This window comes from Priapulus caudatus, unplaced genomic scaffold, assembly GCF_000485595.1.
Source record: "Priapulus caudatus unplaced genomic scaffold, Priapulus_caudatus-5.0.1 Scaffold82, whole genome shotgun sequence".
Classification (NCBI taxonomy): domain Eukaryota; kingdom Metazoa; phylum Priapulida; class Priapulimorpha; order Priapulimorphida; family Priapulidae; genus Priapulus; species Priapulus caudatus.
Genome location: NW_014577143.1, coordinates 196,132 through 212,492, shown reverse-complemented (window position 1 = coordinate 212,492; position 16,361 = coordinate 196,132). Strand labels below are relative to the sequence as shown.

Below are 16,361 nucleotides of genomic sequence, written 5' to 3'. Positions count from 1 at the left end.
AACTTTGGTTAGACCCCAATACCGCACGAGAACGATTGCAACACAAAGTTATAATCAAGCAGCCTATAATTAGCTATAGGCGCGTTTAACATGCAAGTAGCCAGTATGTATTGCCAGCACTGCGCTGTGTTCAGACTGTCATGGTCAAAACGAATACATGCAACCAGTGCTTAGAAAATGATACCATGCTAAATACAATTTTGATTGCCAACACGCTGGATATTGTGATCACTCACCTATTGATATTTCAATATTATATATATCGTCGATTTTGTGAATATTTGTGATTACTCACCTGGTTGCACTTGGCGACCGTCTCCTGCCTCCTCCGCACAACGAATGATCCAGGTCACCAGCTGACACCCCAGGTTTCGCGTAGCTCTGTTGCCCACTAGCACTCATGCCAAACTAAAAAAAAAAATAAAAAAAAAAAACTGGACGACCTCTTCTGGCCCTGGCATCTGGGTGAAAGTTTGAAAGCCAGTTTGACGCAAAGCAGTAATGGCCATTTGCATTTAAATGACTCCGTCTAGACAATGCAACTATCGTAGCAAGATGCATTCCTGCTGATTTGCTAGGCTGTGCACAATGAAAGTGTGTGTGTGCATGATGGGGGCGGCTGGGTGCATGGTGTTTGTGTACATCAGATACAAAATGGAGGTATCGGGAATCGTTTACACCCCTACCATGCAACGCACAATTCTCATGAATAGTGCACATGGCTATTGTAAGCCATACAATTTAAACCAAATAGCCAGTCATAAATAATACTTACGGCCTACTAATGAAAACTATCTGGCCCTGCGAAACCAAAAGTGCGGCAGGTATTTTTTTATAAGAGCCAACAGCTGACTTAATGATTTTTCTCATTTGCGAGTATAAATAATTGTGCAATTTCTCTGACTGTGAAGAACAATGCGTTATGAAGTTTCCGCTACGCACACGAGGCGAACCTGGATTGTAGTGTTTAGGTGATGGAATAACGCACAACAATAATGTGAACACAGAAATCAAACACACGTACACTAACTAACTACGTATCTGCCAATGTATATTTTTATTCCGCGTAGTGGCTACCCCGACATTCACCACTTCCTACACCACTTGTGTGAGCAAACTATTAGCCCATTGCACCAGCAGTGGGTGATCAGTGGCGAATCTATGAGGGGGGTTGGGAGGGGCGTTGCACCTCCGCCCCCACTTCAGCCACTGACTAATGTTATGATACTAGTAAATAGGCGACCAAAAAATAAAAAGTCAGTCGGCGGCTGATAGAAAGCTGGGGATTTTCCCCTGTGACAACAGCCGCCTGAATTTTCCAGGTGCGATAGGGCCATGCCCCGACCAACCCTAGCATAGCGGTGGCCTTCGGCCGCCATCGCTCAAATTTCAATCCCCCCATCTCCTGAAGCCTTAGACTCTGCCCTTGGTGACAGTGATACAGCGAAATACTATGTAAGCTAAAGTTATAGATTAGTTAAAGGAATAATATGTCCATTGATTATGCAATGTTGACAAATGCTTAGAGTAACTGGCAACCTTTTGTAGTTTTAGTACTTATAGCCAACACGTATTAGTTTTGCTGCAATATCACTGCTGGTTACTAAGAAATGTCTAATTGAAATTCGCAGTCCAAGAAATCAGTTGACTGAGTTGTGTACAGTTTCAAACCGTAGCAGGCAAAGCGGGTGTGATACAGATTTATAGTGCATCCGGACATTTTCGCACGCATGCTCGGCCGTCAAGTTGTTGTCGCAGTCCGCCCCCCCCCCCCGAGTCGAGTCCGCGCACCCCGAGCTCCAGTTTTGATAAAAAATAGGGAGAAAATCAGAAAAAGCGAAAAAATCGAGAAAAAATCGGAAAAAAATCGGAAAAAGGGACAAAAGAGAAAAAATTGCAACAGTGCATCGTAGACATTCGAAAGTGTAAGTCAGCCAAAAACACAGAGACACGAGTCATACAAAACGTGTAAAAGTAACGGATCCATTGTGTTTTACGAGAATTACACGGCTTGTTGAACCAAATGAGAGATGCTGATACTTACCTTCGAAGTGGTAGAAGAAGAGAAGAAGTGGTAGAAAAAGCGCATACGGAAGAAGTGACAGCAGATTCAAATCAAAAGAAAAGAATCTTAATCCGAGCCATTGAAAACGTTACAAGATTAGGCGTGTATCTAGAAACCTAAGAGTTTTAGTTTTAAATTCTTGTAAAACTGCGTGTTACAATATGTACAGTTGTGTAGCTATGTATGTAGTGGGCTCGAGCGCGCCACGACGCTGAGTCCTCGAGTCGCGAGGCTTGAGTCGAGTCCGAATCATTGCACTCCGAGGCCAAGACCGAGACCAAGGAAAACGGTCTCGCGGCCGGTCTCGAGGCCAAGACCGGCCTCCGAGACCTACAACACTGTCGGCCGTACGCAATGCTATCATCAGTGATTCGTAAACATGGACGTTCGTAGATAAGGAACTTTTTGTCAGGCTGTCCATGTGCGTCCGTGATTAGTACGTGGTGTTTTACTCCATTTCCATGTTTAGTCCGTGCCGTGGTTACACAGCGACACCTCCATTTCATCTGCCGCGTCACAAACATACGCGGCCCGCACAAATGTTTACGTCATCGGCGACTTATCGGCTCGACTCCTGGATGACGTTTACGGCACGTAAAATGATATCAACAACTGATTTCAAGTCTTGCTTGTAATGTAACCAGCAGAGATATTGGACAAATTAATACGCGTTTGGCTATAAGGTAATGTACTTCATAACGGCGCAAATCCACTTTAGGCACCTTAGGTATCACGAAGTGATGCACAGATTTTCTGTGTATCATCAAACTGATGCACAGACTTTCCGTATATCAAGGAATGATGCAAAAACCCTACCATAACCCTAAGTCATAAAGTAAAACCTTAGGTATCACAAAGTGTGTTAGGGTTAGGGTTAGGGTTTTTGCATCATTCCTTGATATATGGAAAGTCTGTGCATCAGTTGATGATACACAGAAATCTGTGGCATCACTTCGTGATACCTAAAGCCCGGCACACATTGCGAACATTTTGCTCAAAACATTATCGTAGCAATGTTCCAAAGAAATGTTCAAGCAATGTGCGGTGAAAAAAGTCGCCGAACATTTGTTCCGAACAATGTTTCTGAAGATCCGGAAATGTTTGATATCTCGAACATTGTTCGTCGAATGTTCGTCAATGTGCGCTGAATGTCGAACAATTCTAGGAACATTTGTAAAGTAGTAACCAATAGCAGCACGATATGTGGTCACATGATTTTTGTGCACAATCACCGACTGATCACGTGACTCTTTACAACACAGCTACTAGATGGGGCCACGAGGTTGTTTGCTGCCAAAATGTTCGCAATGTGCTCTCAGCAATTGTTCACCTGCACATTGCCAGACAAAAACATTTGTTCAGACGAACATTTGTTCGGGAAAATGTTAGGCAATGTGCGCCAGGCTTAAGGTTCCTAAAGTGGATTTGCACCCTTACTAACTACACAAGGTGCCAGTTACTCTAGCATTCGTCAACATTGCTGCTTGCATAATCAATGGACATATTATTCCTTTAATACGCCGGTAGTTACTATATCTGTTGGCAATGAGCTCGCTCTACTGCACTACACGCTACGACACATACATCAATAATAATATTGATGGCATTGACATTGACACCGATATCCGACACACGACACACGGATACTGTCAGTGCGTCTTGGGGTAAGTATCGGTGCAAATCCACTTTAGGCACCTTAGGTATCACGAAGTGATGCACAGATTTCTGTGTATCATTAACTGATGCACAGACTTTCCGTATATCAAGGAATGATGCAAAAACCCTAACCCTAACCCTAACCCTAACCCTAGCCCTAACCCTAACTACCCCAACACACTTCGTGATACCTAAGCCTAAGCCTAAGGTTATACTTTATGACTTAGTCACTTAGGGTTAGGGTTAGGGTTTTTGCATCATTCCTTGAAATACGGAAAGTCTGTGCATCAGTTGATGATACACAGAAATCTGTGCATCACTTCGTGATACCTAAGGTGCCTAAAGCTAAAGTTTGCGCCGTAAGTAATCTATGATGCGTCAGTGTCTAGCATACAACTAATGTAACCCAAACCCAAGAGGATAGGGGGGGATCCCCCTATCCTCTTGGTTTGGGTTACATTATTGTATCTAGTCAGTGTCATGCACTGAGTCTGATGCAGATTGCAGGAAGTGAGGAACAGTAAAACATATTGAACCTAAATGAAATACAACAATATTGCGAGTAGTTCTCGAACAACTTGTAAACGAGGCGTAAAACTGATCTAAACATAAAAGTACCTTAGAAGATCGAAATGAATTCAATCGTTACGGATAAACGCAACACATTAGAGAAACAACGCTGGGGAAAAGACAACACTTTCACTTTGTAAGTCCGCACCCAATGTTTACAATGTTTTTTAACACGTATAAACAGTTGTTCCAGCAATTATCCGGATATTCATAACATGTTATTACATGAGAATGAATATTTATTATATTGAGTTGTCAATAAATAATGTCATTACAATAATATCAGCAACTTGACTTGTGGCGTGTGGCGATGATTGAAATAGTTTGGTGCCCTACTTCATTCCAAGATGGCGAAACGCAAGCGTTTACATGCTGCTGAGAAATTACAACAAAAGTCAGCTAAAATTCCAAAACAGGAGGTTAAGATAAAACCAGTCAGACACTCTGATGATCCCCACCAGAAAAAGGTTAGCGATCCCAGTAAACCCATTGCCCAAGATCGGAGTAGACATTAGTATGACGGCCAGCATAAATCACCGACACCGCTTACGAGTTACGTATAAATTAGGCCGTGCCTATTCTTACGACCACGGACCAGTCGTAAGAATTATTTATGGACTATTCTTACGACATGCAACGCGCATGCGCATAATAGTTAATAGTAATATAACTAGTTTAGGAGTCGCCTACACCTACTCCTAACCCAGGTCTGCCAACATTGGCTGATAGTTGAGAGTGAGATGCGAGATGAGCGAAGCGACCGAGCGGGGTGTGACGTACGCATTCCCAATGCGCATAGCGATCGGCAAACAGCAGCGCGCCTCCGATTGGTCGGTGAATCCGATCTTCAAACCGAAGTACGTCACAGGTCAACAGAAATGCGCGCTCAGTATATTCGCCGCTCGTCACTTCGAATTTTTGTAACAGTTATATTAGTTTAATACAGAGTATTGTGATACATAGTAAGTTCCAAGATAGCGGAGAAAGGTTCGTGTTGAGAATAAACCCAGTTTGGAAGTTTCTAGTCTCTGAAACGCACCAGCAAACCACCCTGAGTGATTCACTCAGGGGTTCCCTGAATTTCCTCCACAGAAAACCATAGCGACGCGTTGAACCCTACCCTGTGTTTGGGTTACATTATTGTATCTAACCCTTACCCTAACACTAACACTAACGCTCAGACTAACAGATATTAGACCGAATAATTCTGTCCCATATAACCTTTTTTATATTTTGGTTAGGGTTATTGGACAGAACGGGGTTCATTGAAATTTCGTGAGATTGCATGCAAAATGCATGCGCTGCGAATGCGGCCGTACGCCGCTATTGGCGCGGGAAAAAAAACCTACCGTTCCCTTCTACATGGCTTTACCTTGCTACTGATATGTGTATACATTCACTCATCGTTATTCACTTCTTAAAAGATTGTTTCAGAAACCCCGCTTCATTTAACTTAGTAAATTACGTTCGCCATTTACAAACAATCAGACCAATTAGAGCGAGTCTTACAATATAGCCCCTGGTTCTCGTTTGTATCTGTGGCCGCTGCAGGAGGGCTGATAGACTCGCTCTGATTGGTCTGATTGTTGTAAATGGGAACGTAATTTACTAAAGTTAAATGAACGCGGGTTCTGAAAAACAATCTTTTAAGAAGGGAATGTATACACATATCAGTAGCAAAGGTAAAGTCATGTAGAAGGAATGGTAGGTTTTTTTTTCTCGCAATAGCGGCGTACGGGCCCGCATTCGCAGCGCATGCATTTTGCATGCGATCTCACGAAATTTCAATGAACCCCGTTCTATCCAATAACCCTCACCAAAATATAAAAAAAGATTATATGGGACAGAATTATTCGGTCTATACAGAATGTACCTGAGATACATATAATATATGTATACACAAAGTGTACCAGACTTGTACTACAGAAGTGTATTCTAACCTAACACTAACCCTAACCCTAACCCTAAACATACCTCATATAAAAATATAAACATAATACTAAACAACCTAAAACTACCTCGGGTACATATCTGGACTGTAGTACCTGATACGGCAACGACCCCATCTGCAACACTAACATTAACTATAAACCTACTCGATTTCCTTATAAGTTATATACGTAATATATCTTACAAAAAACAATCTATAGTGTATAACGACATACACAACGCATGCGCATGCGCGTTTGCATGTCGTAAGAATAGTCCATAAATAATTCTTACGACTGGTCGTAGAATAGCCACTTCCTATAAATTGCGTGCGACAATCAACACCTGTACTCTGTAGCTGTAGAGTGTACTGTGTAGTACTGTAGTAGTACTAGGCTGTAGGGAATTACCAAAGGAGACCGTACGTTCAACCGCAACTGGAAATAGGCAGTTGACTTTTGAGATGGAACAAATACCACCCACGATCTTTCTTTTTTAATTGCAATGCTTAATCATTTTTAATTAACATTTTATTATTAATTTGTACTAATAAGTAATAGTAAAGCTCATAGGGTCTATGTCCCCCAGGTTACTGCCGGAACGTACCCTGGTAACTATCTAGCTGATATGGTTAGGGAGTGGGCGTAGGCGACTCCCTAGACTCGTTAGTGGAGTAGGCGAGGTACGGTCCGGCATATTAGATAGTAGTATTTAGTACCAGGGTACGTTCCAGTATACCGGACCGTACCCAGGGTACGTTCCGGCAGTACCCTGGTCCCTGGGGGACATAGACCCTATCAGCAATAGTAAAGTACTACTACTAGTACTAGTAGTACCGTCATCACTGATGATTCGTTTAGTTCTTTCTGTCAACTTAAATAGTAATTATGGCTCCATATTCATGGTTTCATCAGAAGCTAGTTTGCGAATTTAGCTGCGTACTTTGGCTTGTGCACCTTGTACGTTGAAAACAAAATATCTTCTAGTAAAAGCCCTACATATTTTTTCACATTGTATTCCACAGTCTAATATTGTCAGTCATATTTTTCCAGCCTAAATGGATCAACAAGCAAAGAGTGCTGATATTTTCATCGAGGGGAATATCCTTCAGGGATCGTCACCTAATGTCAGACCTCAGAACTCTCTTGCCTCATTCTAAACCTGGTAACTTACCGCCATCTAAATAGATACAATTCGTAACGATCAAAGTATTTCCCAGCATCACCATCATCATCAATGATTACACGGAGAGTAACCAGATCAAAGGGTCAATGTAAAAAAGATGTTTTGGTGAAGATACATTAATGAGCACTATATGATATAATGTGTGTGTGTGTGTGAGTGTGTGTGTGTGTTTGATGAATGTCGAATATACATTCTGTCTTTGCAGATACAAAGATGGACCGGAAGGACAAATTGCTTGTAGTTAATGAGGTTGGTACATTGTTACATGTAGTAGTTGTTAGTCTAATGCTATATATATATATAAATATATATAAATATATATATATATTGGCTGTATACTCGTGTAGAGTGGAGAATGCATAATTTTACTAAGTAGCATCAGTTTGGGTTGTTAATACTACTGTTTCAGATCTGTGAGATGAAGAACTGCAACAAATGTATATTCTTTGAAGCTAAGAAGAAGAAGGATCTTTACATGTGGTGAGCTGTACTATAAGTTAGGAAAGCTGATCATACCAAGTGTGTATTGTGTGTGGGATTTGTGTGATCGCTCAAATGGGTGATCATGCAGGCAGAATGTAGATATTTATGCAATTACTGCTCGAGTAGCTATAACCCCTTTGGAGGCATGCAAAGAATTTGCATTTAAGGGAAGACTAAATAAACTAGTCAAACCTGTAATAACTGTCCATTCTATAGAGATGACTTCAATGTATTATTCACCTCAATGGAAATGCCATGTGTCCTTCATAAAGGAATGTTCATTCTATAAAAGCGATTGCACCCCTGACATTACATAGTTTTGACTGCATATGCATTATACATCCTCTAAGTTAAAGTTATATTCAGACCAAAGGTAGTTCAGTGCTAGAGAATCACAGCTGACAGTTGTCTGCATGCTTGCTTTAGTTAATTTTATTACTGTATGTACGCTTATGTATTTTATCATTTATATCTGCAGGGTGTCCAGTGTTCCCAGAGGACCATCAGTGAAGTTTCTAATTGAGAATGGTATTAATATTTAATACTTCCATTGACGTTGGACAACACTGATGCTTTCTGCATGTTTACCAATAAATTGTTGAATTCTGTGTGCTGGTAGATAGTTGTTGGAAGTAATGTTTCTTGTATTTGTTTGGACAGTTCATACAATGGAAGAATTAAAGATGACAGGCAACTGTTTGAAAGGATCTAGACCACTGTTGTCTTTTGACAAGGTATGAAGTAGCTAGAAGTTTAGGATGTATTATACATTATTTTTGCTTTATTACATCTTGGTGGTAGTGGCATTCTTGGTATTGATCTCAATATTTATGTTATGTAAGTTGTTTTGCTTGACTATTATAAAATATATCACTTGGCAGATTGAAGATTGAATAAAATTAAACAAGATTCAATGCTATTTCATAGCTGCAGTTCTAATGATGCAATATCGACAATTAATATAAGTAACAAGTATATAGACCAGAAGTTGAAACTTGGTCCCTATTATAAATTGGTTCTTAAAACCGTACGAACATCTTAGAAATATCCAATCATTTAAAATAATGTCATTATTCCTTAATGTATCAAACACATGTAGGATAATTAGATTCATGTCTGTATTGTTACCAATCTACCTGTTACAGAACTTTGACACACAGCCACATTATGCAATCATAAAGGAAATCTTCATTCAGGTAAGAGCTAGTTTCTACAACACATTTTCAAGAATTGAACTATATTGTGGCATCTCTGTAACTGTGTAAGTGTTATTATAAGTGTGTATGAAATCTGTCGGAATTTTGTTAAAAAAAGCTGTCGCGTAGCAACTACTAGTTGCCCGTTTTCTTGTCGCTGATTTTCCGATGTTTTCATTGTAGACGTTCAGCACTCCGAATCACCATCCGAAGAGTCAGCCGTTTGTGGACCACGTCCTGACCTTCTCAATACTTGACAACCGAATATGGTTCCGCAACTATCAGATACTAGAGGAAGATGGATCTTTAGCTGAAATCGGTGCGTGTGAATTAGTGAGCGGTGCTGAAGGGCAGCGATACAGATATGGTTCATTCTACCAAACCGTGGCACCTTATTTACAAAAAATGAGTTGACTGGCATTGCCCCAAAGTGGGAAACTATTTGGCGATTTCAGTTTAGCTATAGGTTCAGGCAACAATGGATGTGTAACAGGGTGATGACAGTATAAAGGTAGAAATTAATCTTACTCGCTGTTGTTGACTTTCTTTGAAGGAAAAATATATGCACGTGCACGCACACGCATGCACACACGCATGCACGCACACACGCACAGATGAGTGAGGATGGCTAGACCACTATCAAAGTGATTGCATATGGTTTCAGGTGCTAGGGTCTAGTCTGTGAATAATGAGTAATGCATCTGCCATCTATCTATTCACAGGACCCCGGTTTGTTTTAAACCCAATCAGGATCTTTGAGGGAAGCTTTGGAGGACCAACTTTGTTTGAAAATCCCCAGTACATTTCTCCAAATCAGGCATGTTGAATATTCGTAATTCTATTATTTTGTTTATTGTTAGTTAGCTCATTAAGTGTTTAAAGGGTTATGAAGTGGCTGTCTAACAATACATTAGTTTAGTTTCAATTCTTGGATTTGCATGTCTGTATGATTATTGTACGGTATTGCTGTATGGATGTGGATATAGCCTACCTATCACGAAATGATTTGTTTTAATGGGATAACTTCATAATCCTACACGCGTTTCTGTGATAATTTCAAGATGGCCGTTTTTTCATCGCAAATTTCCAGTGGTTGTCATGTGTGTAAGTACTCACTGATGACCATGTTAGGTGTTACGCAGTCGGTCATCAGCTAACAAGGTTTACCCTGGTCTGACATTGACTTCCACCTCCTCATGTTGCAGTATCGCAAGCAGCTGAAACTATCGACGGCCGACAAGTACAAGAACAAGCAGGATGCGAAGACTGCTCATCAGTTGAGACATGCCAAGCAAGGCAACACGTACAAAGTCAATCCGACCGACGACATATTCCAGACGTTGCCACCCGAGGAGGCCGTGGGCGTAGAGAAAAAGATGTTCTCTCGAAAGCGGTCGTTGAGAAAAATCGGCACGGTAAAGCGTACACCGTGACCGCGTGCCGGAGAGGGTGCAGGGTGAATGGCATTAACCAGGACTGTCTGCATGGCTGTAACTAGAGCGGCAAGATGCAAGGTACATCAAGGCATCTACTGGGATCAAGTCCACGTAACTGTAAACAAAATATGGAGCGTGGTGCGTGGTCAGTTGCGGGTTACAGCTCTACTGGGATGTGTGGCAGCAGGTGTATCAGTAGGAAAACCCATGACTGTATCACGTGAGAATTCTCATCCTTGTGTCCTAGTAAAGAAGCGAGACCACCGTGCTTTGACATAAGTAAAAGGAGGGGGAATCAGTGATGCCAAAAATTGTACACATGTATGTTAAAATAAAATGTGCCAGCATTGTTCAAACACAATATTGGCAAATTGAAGTCGTGGCATTTTCTCTGAATGTATTTGAACAAACATGGCCGTTACTGCTGTTGTCACGGTATAGGTAATAATAAGACGCTCAGTATTCGCGAGTATGATCGTTACTAGTAAGTGATTGCTAATCATGATCTCCGTGATTACAACGCATTTCTAGAGAATAAAAGCACCCATATTATCTAGTAATATTTGTGTAATGCTATATCTATGGCATGATCGCAGAGTAATATGTTTGTTATCAAATATGCTGACAACTATACAACTGAACTGTGTATGTTATAAAGAGAACCAAGATAAAAAATTCTGTTGTAAACAAATGTTTTTTGTGTGTGTTTTTTTCACACATGTCTAACAATATTAACTACAGTACATATGAACTTACATAATCTGCTCCTCATTATACTCCAAATTTCAGTGGTCACATTTTTCAGTTTACATATTTAATTAATGTTTTGCTTACTATGAGTGACAATTGGACCCAGTTCTCTAAAATAAGAAACAATATTTTGTAGACAGTAATTTTCTATGACTACTACCATCTCGTTACTAAAAGGAAGACCACACTATCAGAAGTATTTCTGTAATGGCTCTCCTAGAACCTTCTCCATCAGTTGAACAACGTCTTGACAGTATCGCTCCACCTCTAACGATTCATCTGCAATAGTAAACACAATTGACATTAACCGGTACATCAGCCAACCTGTACTGTTAATATTATCAATACCTTGTCATATAAACTTCATAAGCCTATGGTATAGAAGAAGGAAAGCCAACCAAACACGTGTGACAGTATTGCACTCATTCTACGGGTGATTTGTTTGAGTGTTGTTAAACTACGACATACAACTGAACAATATCTTTGAAAATGGGTAAAATTTAACCAAAAAGCTTGTTTAAGAAGTATTAACATGAACACATTACAGAATCGACGCATGTATTTATGGTATTAACATTGTAGCAATGCGTTTTGACCATTCATTACTGTGACCTGTGAGCTCTGGCAATACACATACCTTCCATAAGTTCGGCAAGGAACGGCAGCGTTTCTGGTAGCAGATTCATATATTCTTCCCCTAACTTGTGCGTGAATTGTTCCACCACTTTCAACGCCCCCAGCCGCACCTAAAAACCAACAGCTTTAGTTCTACTTCCTGATCATGATCACCTGCACATACAATCTCTATACTAACAGAGACCCACCATGCCCACATAAGGTGTTACCCCAAGCTCCGAAAAAAAAATTTGTCACAATTAATATAAGAGTCACAGCAACTCACTGTAGCTGAGGCATGTCTTGACTTCCACAGAACTTGGTAGTTCAGTTGTTTCCAGAGGGAGTCATCAGAGGCTGCTACAGCAAACTGGACGAGGCACGGTACCAAGTGTTCTTCTACTCTAGCATTGTACAGCTCTTCTCCACCGCAGAGATTCTCCAACTAGAAAGTATAAACGCACAAGGTGCTTGAAAACTGCCAACAAACACAAGTTTAGACTTAGCAACTACGTAACAACATAAACCTAACAGTATTATCATTATTTGATTGATAATATAGACAGTGGAGTGTCTTACACAGACCAGGGTAACTGATTTCTCACTGTTTCGCTCTCATTTTAAAAAGTTCTACATTGCACATTTACCTAAAAAATATAACACATCCCAGAGTAGCATCACTTGCCTTTACCCCGCCACTATGAAGATAAACTAGTCATACCTGGTCAGCGAGTGGATGCAATAGGGCTTCGAATCTCTCCTTGTTTACGAAGCCCTGGGTGTCATACAGGAAACAGCTGTGTAGGCAGGAGAGGATGAAACCCAGCAGAACAACACTCTTCTGCTCACTTGCATCATCCTCATCTTCGTCAAAGTAAGCTTCGTCTGTAACAGATGGGCACGTATACAACGATAAAAAATTGAATGCTTTTATTGTGGTTTTCATATTCATGAGTAGGCTAAATTTCTGCTCCTGCTAAACATATTTAAGCCGAAGCGCTTGTGAACTTTCTTTCTAATCTTTGATGAACATACAGCCAACAAATCTTAGTAAAACAGCTTTGGCTCTTCCACTAAGTATGGACAATCAGAATCCAACGCAATATCATGTGTCAAGCTCACATCAAGACATCTCAAATGATTAACAAAAGCATGAATACCACTAACAGAAAGCAAATTACACCCAACACTCGTCTGCATTGGTTTCTCAGCACAAGATGAGAATTGAGAAATTTCGACATTATAGATAATAGTTTGAGTCCCTCGATCCTACCTGTGTTAATGCTGTTGTTTGTAGCTAGAAGTGTTGCAGCATTGGTCACGAGGTGGCCAGCAAAAAGTACAAACAGTCCTTTCAACTTATCTGCAATGCTGGAAAATGATATGACAATAATTACTAATCAACTATAATATATGCAGCAAATACAACCTTGGCTTTATTGGAATAATGTAACAAGTTATAGGAATACTGCATAATATGCTGTACATGGACCTATTTTAATTGTAATAATCAAGAGCGTATAAAGAAGGAGAGCGTACAACGGTGAAATGCTGAAACCATGTTGCAGTATTATTCAAATAAATAAACATTCCCAGTTTTATTTTGACGATTCTTTGCAGTATTATTGATCAGCTGTCCTACCTTGCTAATATAAAACAAACCGCTTGTCCCTACGATGCCCCTACGCTTAGATAATGAGGGGTGAAAATCTGGTTTTTTAGCCAAAATCCGAATCAGATGACTAGGCACTGCAACCATCTCTCGCTTTGTGGCCAGTGTGTTGCTTCCGGTCGCTGCCGTGTAGCGCCATGGTAGCGCTGACTCACGTCATACTACCAGAGTTTACTATACATCCAGCGTGAGGTGGGCGTGAGGTGGGCACAAGTGGGGGTCGTCACTACGGCAATCAATAACAGACGTCATTCATTCCATTTGTCAATCATTGACGGAAACACGCGAGGTCTCCCAAAGTTATCTCAAAGCGAGAGATGGTTGCAGTGCCTAGTCATCTGATTCGGATTTCGGCGAAAAAAACAGATTTTCACCGCTCATTATCTCAGCGTAGGGGCATCGTAGGAACAAGCGGTTTGTTTTATATTAGCAAGGTAGGACAGCTGATCAATAATACTGCAAAGAATCGTCAAAATAAAACGGGGAAAGTTTATTTATTCGACTAATACTGCAACATGGTTTCAGCATTTCACCGTTGTACGCTCTCCTTCTTTATACGCTGTTACATTATTTATAATAATTTCCAATTAGAATATGAATTTTTATATACCTGGCTACCAGTCTGTAGAAAGTCAGTACCCTGTCCTTTGGTGTTTCTGGTCTAGTCGCCCAGTCATACAACTGAAAAGGGAAAATAGCCCATCAAACATTTCCAAAGATGAATCTACTACGTGAACATTCTATTTAGACTTAGTAAGAATGATCACGAATAGCACAACTGTTGACAGAGATGATATGATATTCAACCAATTACGATTATTTTTCGTTATTCTTATTTTGTTTATTAACGAGAAACTTGTCTTGTAGCGAAGAGCGATTAGACTATGACCTTGTATCTCACCTTGTAAAACATAGGACGGAACGTTTGCTCTGACATCTTCATCACCATAGCTAGAATGGCTTCAATCACGTGACCTTCCACTTCCATAATAACATCAGTGGATTCCTGCAAAAATGAATTATTAAAGCACACGTGTACATAAGAGGAGAAGGAAGATGCACATTACATATGTATAGCACACACTAATATGATATCCATATATAAATGCTAATCCAAACATCACATGAAATGTCCATTAACTGTTGTATGATTCAAAAACTGTTATACATAAAAAATAAACATTTTATAACCTTAATTTACTACTTGTTATAGGTTTCTGTAGAAACGACAAGGACTCACGTTGAAAACAGCTTTAATCTAGTCTTAAATGATGCATAACTATGAATGTAACACACTCACAAGTGCTTATCTATACGACAATAAGCAATCACTACTGTACATTTTACTCATTATGAGTTAGACACTTCCCATTTGTAAACGCTGTCAATTTAAATTTTTTCATAAACAGGAAACTTAAGAGAGGACTGCCACATATTGTGCAGCACAACAACTTTCACTGTTTGTTGCCAGGCAGCAACACTTACGGTCGGATGCTGTGTCCGGAAGTCTAGCACATTCATGAAAAGACTAACGATCTGTTGATGATGACCAGTCAGTTCGTCCTTGGACATCGATGATAGACGCTCACTTAGAATCGACATCAAAAACCCGATGGCTTTCTGCAAGAAGCAAAGGTGGACACTTACCACACAGTGTTCAGAGCACATATCCAACATCATGTACTACATTCAGCTCCCGCAACAAATGATGCTCGAATGCCTGATTTGAAACGGAATACTAATGTATTTTCGTGTAAGCCCAGATTAGATAATTCATGAAATTAAAGTTACACATTTGCTATAAATATTATATATATTGTGCAATATAGGTGAAAGTTTGCTGCGCATTCAGTTTTTTGTAAAAAATGATTTTTCCATAATTATAATCATTTAGCAGCAGCTAGGAAAACCCATACCTTCCCTGTAGAGGTCAGTTTTGTATAGCCTTGTGTAATGGCTGGCACCAGCACTCTAGGTGCAACTGTTGTTGCCAGATTGTGTCTGAAATCAGGTAAAATAGCAAGGTATTGACATGAGACTTTTATCAACGTCAATAAAACTAGGAACACATGTATACGTGCTATTATATATGGGTTTATGCATGGTTAAACATACGACCAGCAATAAATTGTTTGTAACTGCACATAATATGTTCAGCTAACCCCTGTCCTGCATAAGTAGCACAATGATTAGTGTCAATTACATAGCCTTGTACATCGCTAACTTCCTTTTCCTCTTTGCTCCATTCGTGGCACATAGGGCCTTAGCATGCGTGTGGCTTTGGTTTCAGTGACACAAACACAGGGTGATACTCCATTAGGAGTGTTCCCAACTTTAATGACATTAATGGTCATAATAACATATATATATATACATATATATCAGGAGTAGATAATAGGGAGGAGTGTGACATCAATAAACAAGGGAAATTCGTCATTTACTAGCCTTATAATACCTACGCGTTTATTATTTACTACGCGTAATTCATCCAACTTGAGCTCAAATCGGACACAGTACATTCGCCCATCATCGTACGAAATCGTTTCCTCGTAGACACCCGCAATCCGTAGATACAGCCTAAAACGTATGCCACGATTCTCCATTCTCTGGCCATTAATCCAACGCCCATTGCGCGCCTATAATTCAGACAAAAGGCAGCAACCTGGCGCGCAGTCGCTGTGTTTGCTCTCTCGGATAGCTGAATGTGGCGTTGTGGCTCGCAGGGAGATTGGAGATCGACGCAACACTCGACGAGCTAATCATTTGGTTGGCGTGCGTGCGTGAAGGCATGCCAGCTATGTACA

At 40.3% G+C, this 16,361-nt stretch overlaps 3 protein-coding genes across 4 annotated transcripts in view; 1 reads left to right on the top strand and 2 right to left on the bottom strand.

Annotated features, from left to right (window-relative positions):
* Positions 1-4,434, bottom strand: part of LOC106804665 (polyadenylate-binding protein-interacting protein 1-like) — a 32,899-nt gene extending 28,465 nt beyond the window's left edge. For both annotated transcript variants that reach the window (XM_014805938.1, XM_014805940.1), the window contains exon 1: positions 4,340-4,434. The gene's annotated coding sequence lies outside the window, so the exon portion shown is untranslated. The remainder of the gene's footprint in view (positions 1-4,339) is intronic.
* Positions 4,435-4,623: 189 nt separating this feature from the next.
* Positions 4,624-11,211, top strand: LOC106804661 (ribosome biogenesis protein BRX1 homolog). Its single transcript, XM_014805935.1, has 10 exons — positions 4,624-4,758; positions 7,273-7,384; positions 7,611-7,654; positions 7,815-7,885; positions 8,367-8,416; positions 8,549-8,622; positions 9,034-9,084; positions 9,268-9,403; positions 9,807-9,901; positions 10,290-11,211. Exons 1-10 carry the CDS (start codon positions 4,639-4,641, stop codon positions 10,515-10,517), a joined length of 981 nt encoding a protein of 326 aa, XP_014661421.1. The 5' UTR covers positions 4,624-4,638; the 3' UTR covers positions 10,518-11,211.
* LOC106804639 (HEAT repeat-containing protein 1-like) overlaps positions 11,196-16,361 on the bottom strand; it is a 23,285-nt gene continuing 18,119 nt past the window's right edge. Inside the window, exons 27-35 of the mRNA XM_014805907.1 lie at positions 15,474-15,558; positions 15,043-15,177; positions 14,459-14,563; positions 14,168-14,238; positions 13,159-13,256; positions 12,607-12,770; positions 12,172-12,330; positions 11,908-12,016; positions 11,196-11,549 (exon numbers count right to left, since the gene is read on the bottom strand). Of these exons, the coding sequence (XP_014661393.1) occupies positions 11,461-11,549; positions 11,908-12,016; positions 12,172-12,330; positions 12,607-12,770; positions 13,159-13,256; positions 14,168-14,238; positions 14,459-14,563; positions 15,043-15,177; positions 15,474-15,558 (1,015 nt within the window). The 3' untranslated portion in view covers positions 11,196-11,460. The remainder of the gene's footprint in view (positions 11,550-11,907; positions 12,017-12,171; positions 12,331-12,606; positions 12,771-13,158; positions 13,257-14,167; positions 14,239-14,458; positions 14,564-15,042; positions 15,178-15,473; positions 15,559-16,361) is intronic.

Coding starts and splice junctions, on each gene's coding strand:
- LOC106804661 (XM_014805935.1), top strand. CDS start 4,639: ATGGCGAAACGCAAGCGTTTACATGCTGCTGAGAAATTACAACAAAAG. Junction 7,886..8,366: donor AAGAAGGATCTTTACATGTG/GTGAGCTGTACT, acceptor TTATATCTGCAG/GGTGTCCAGTGTTCCCAGAG. Junction 8,417..8,548: donor GAAGTTTCTAATTGAGAATG/GTATTAATATTT, acceptor TTGTTTGGACAG/TTCATACAATGGAAGAATTA.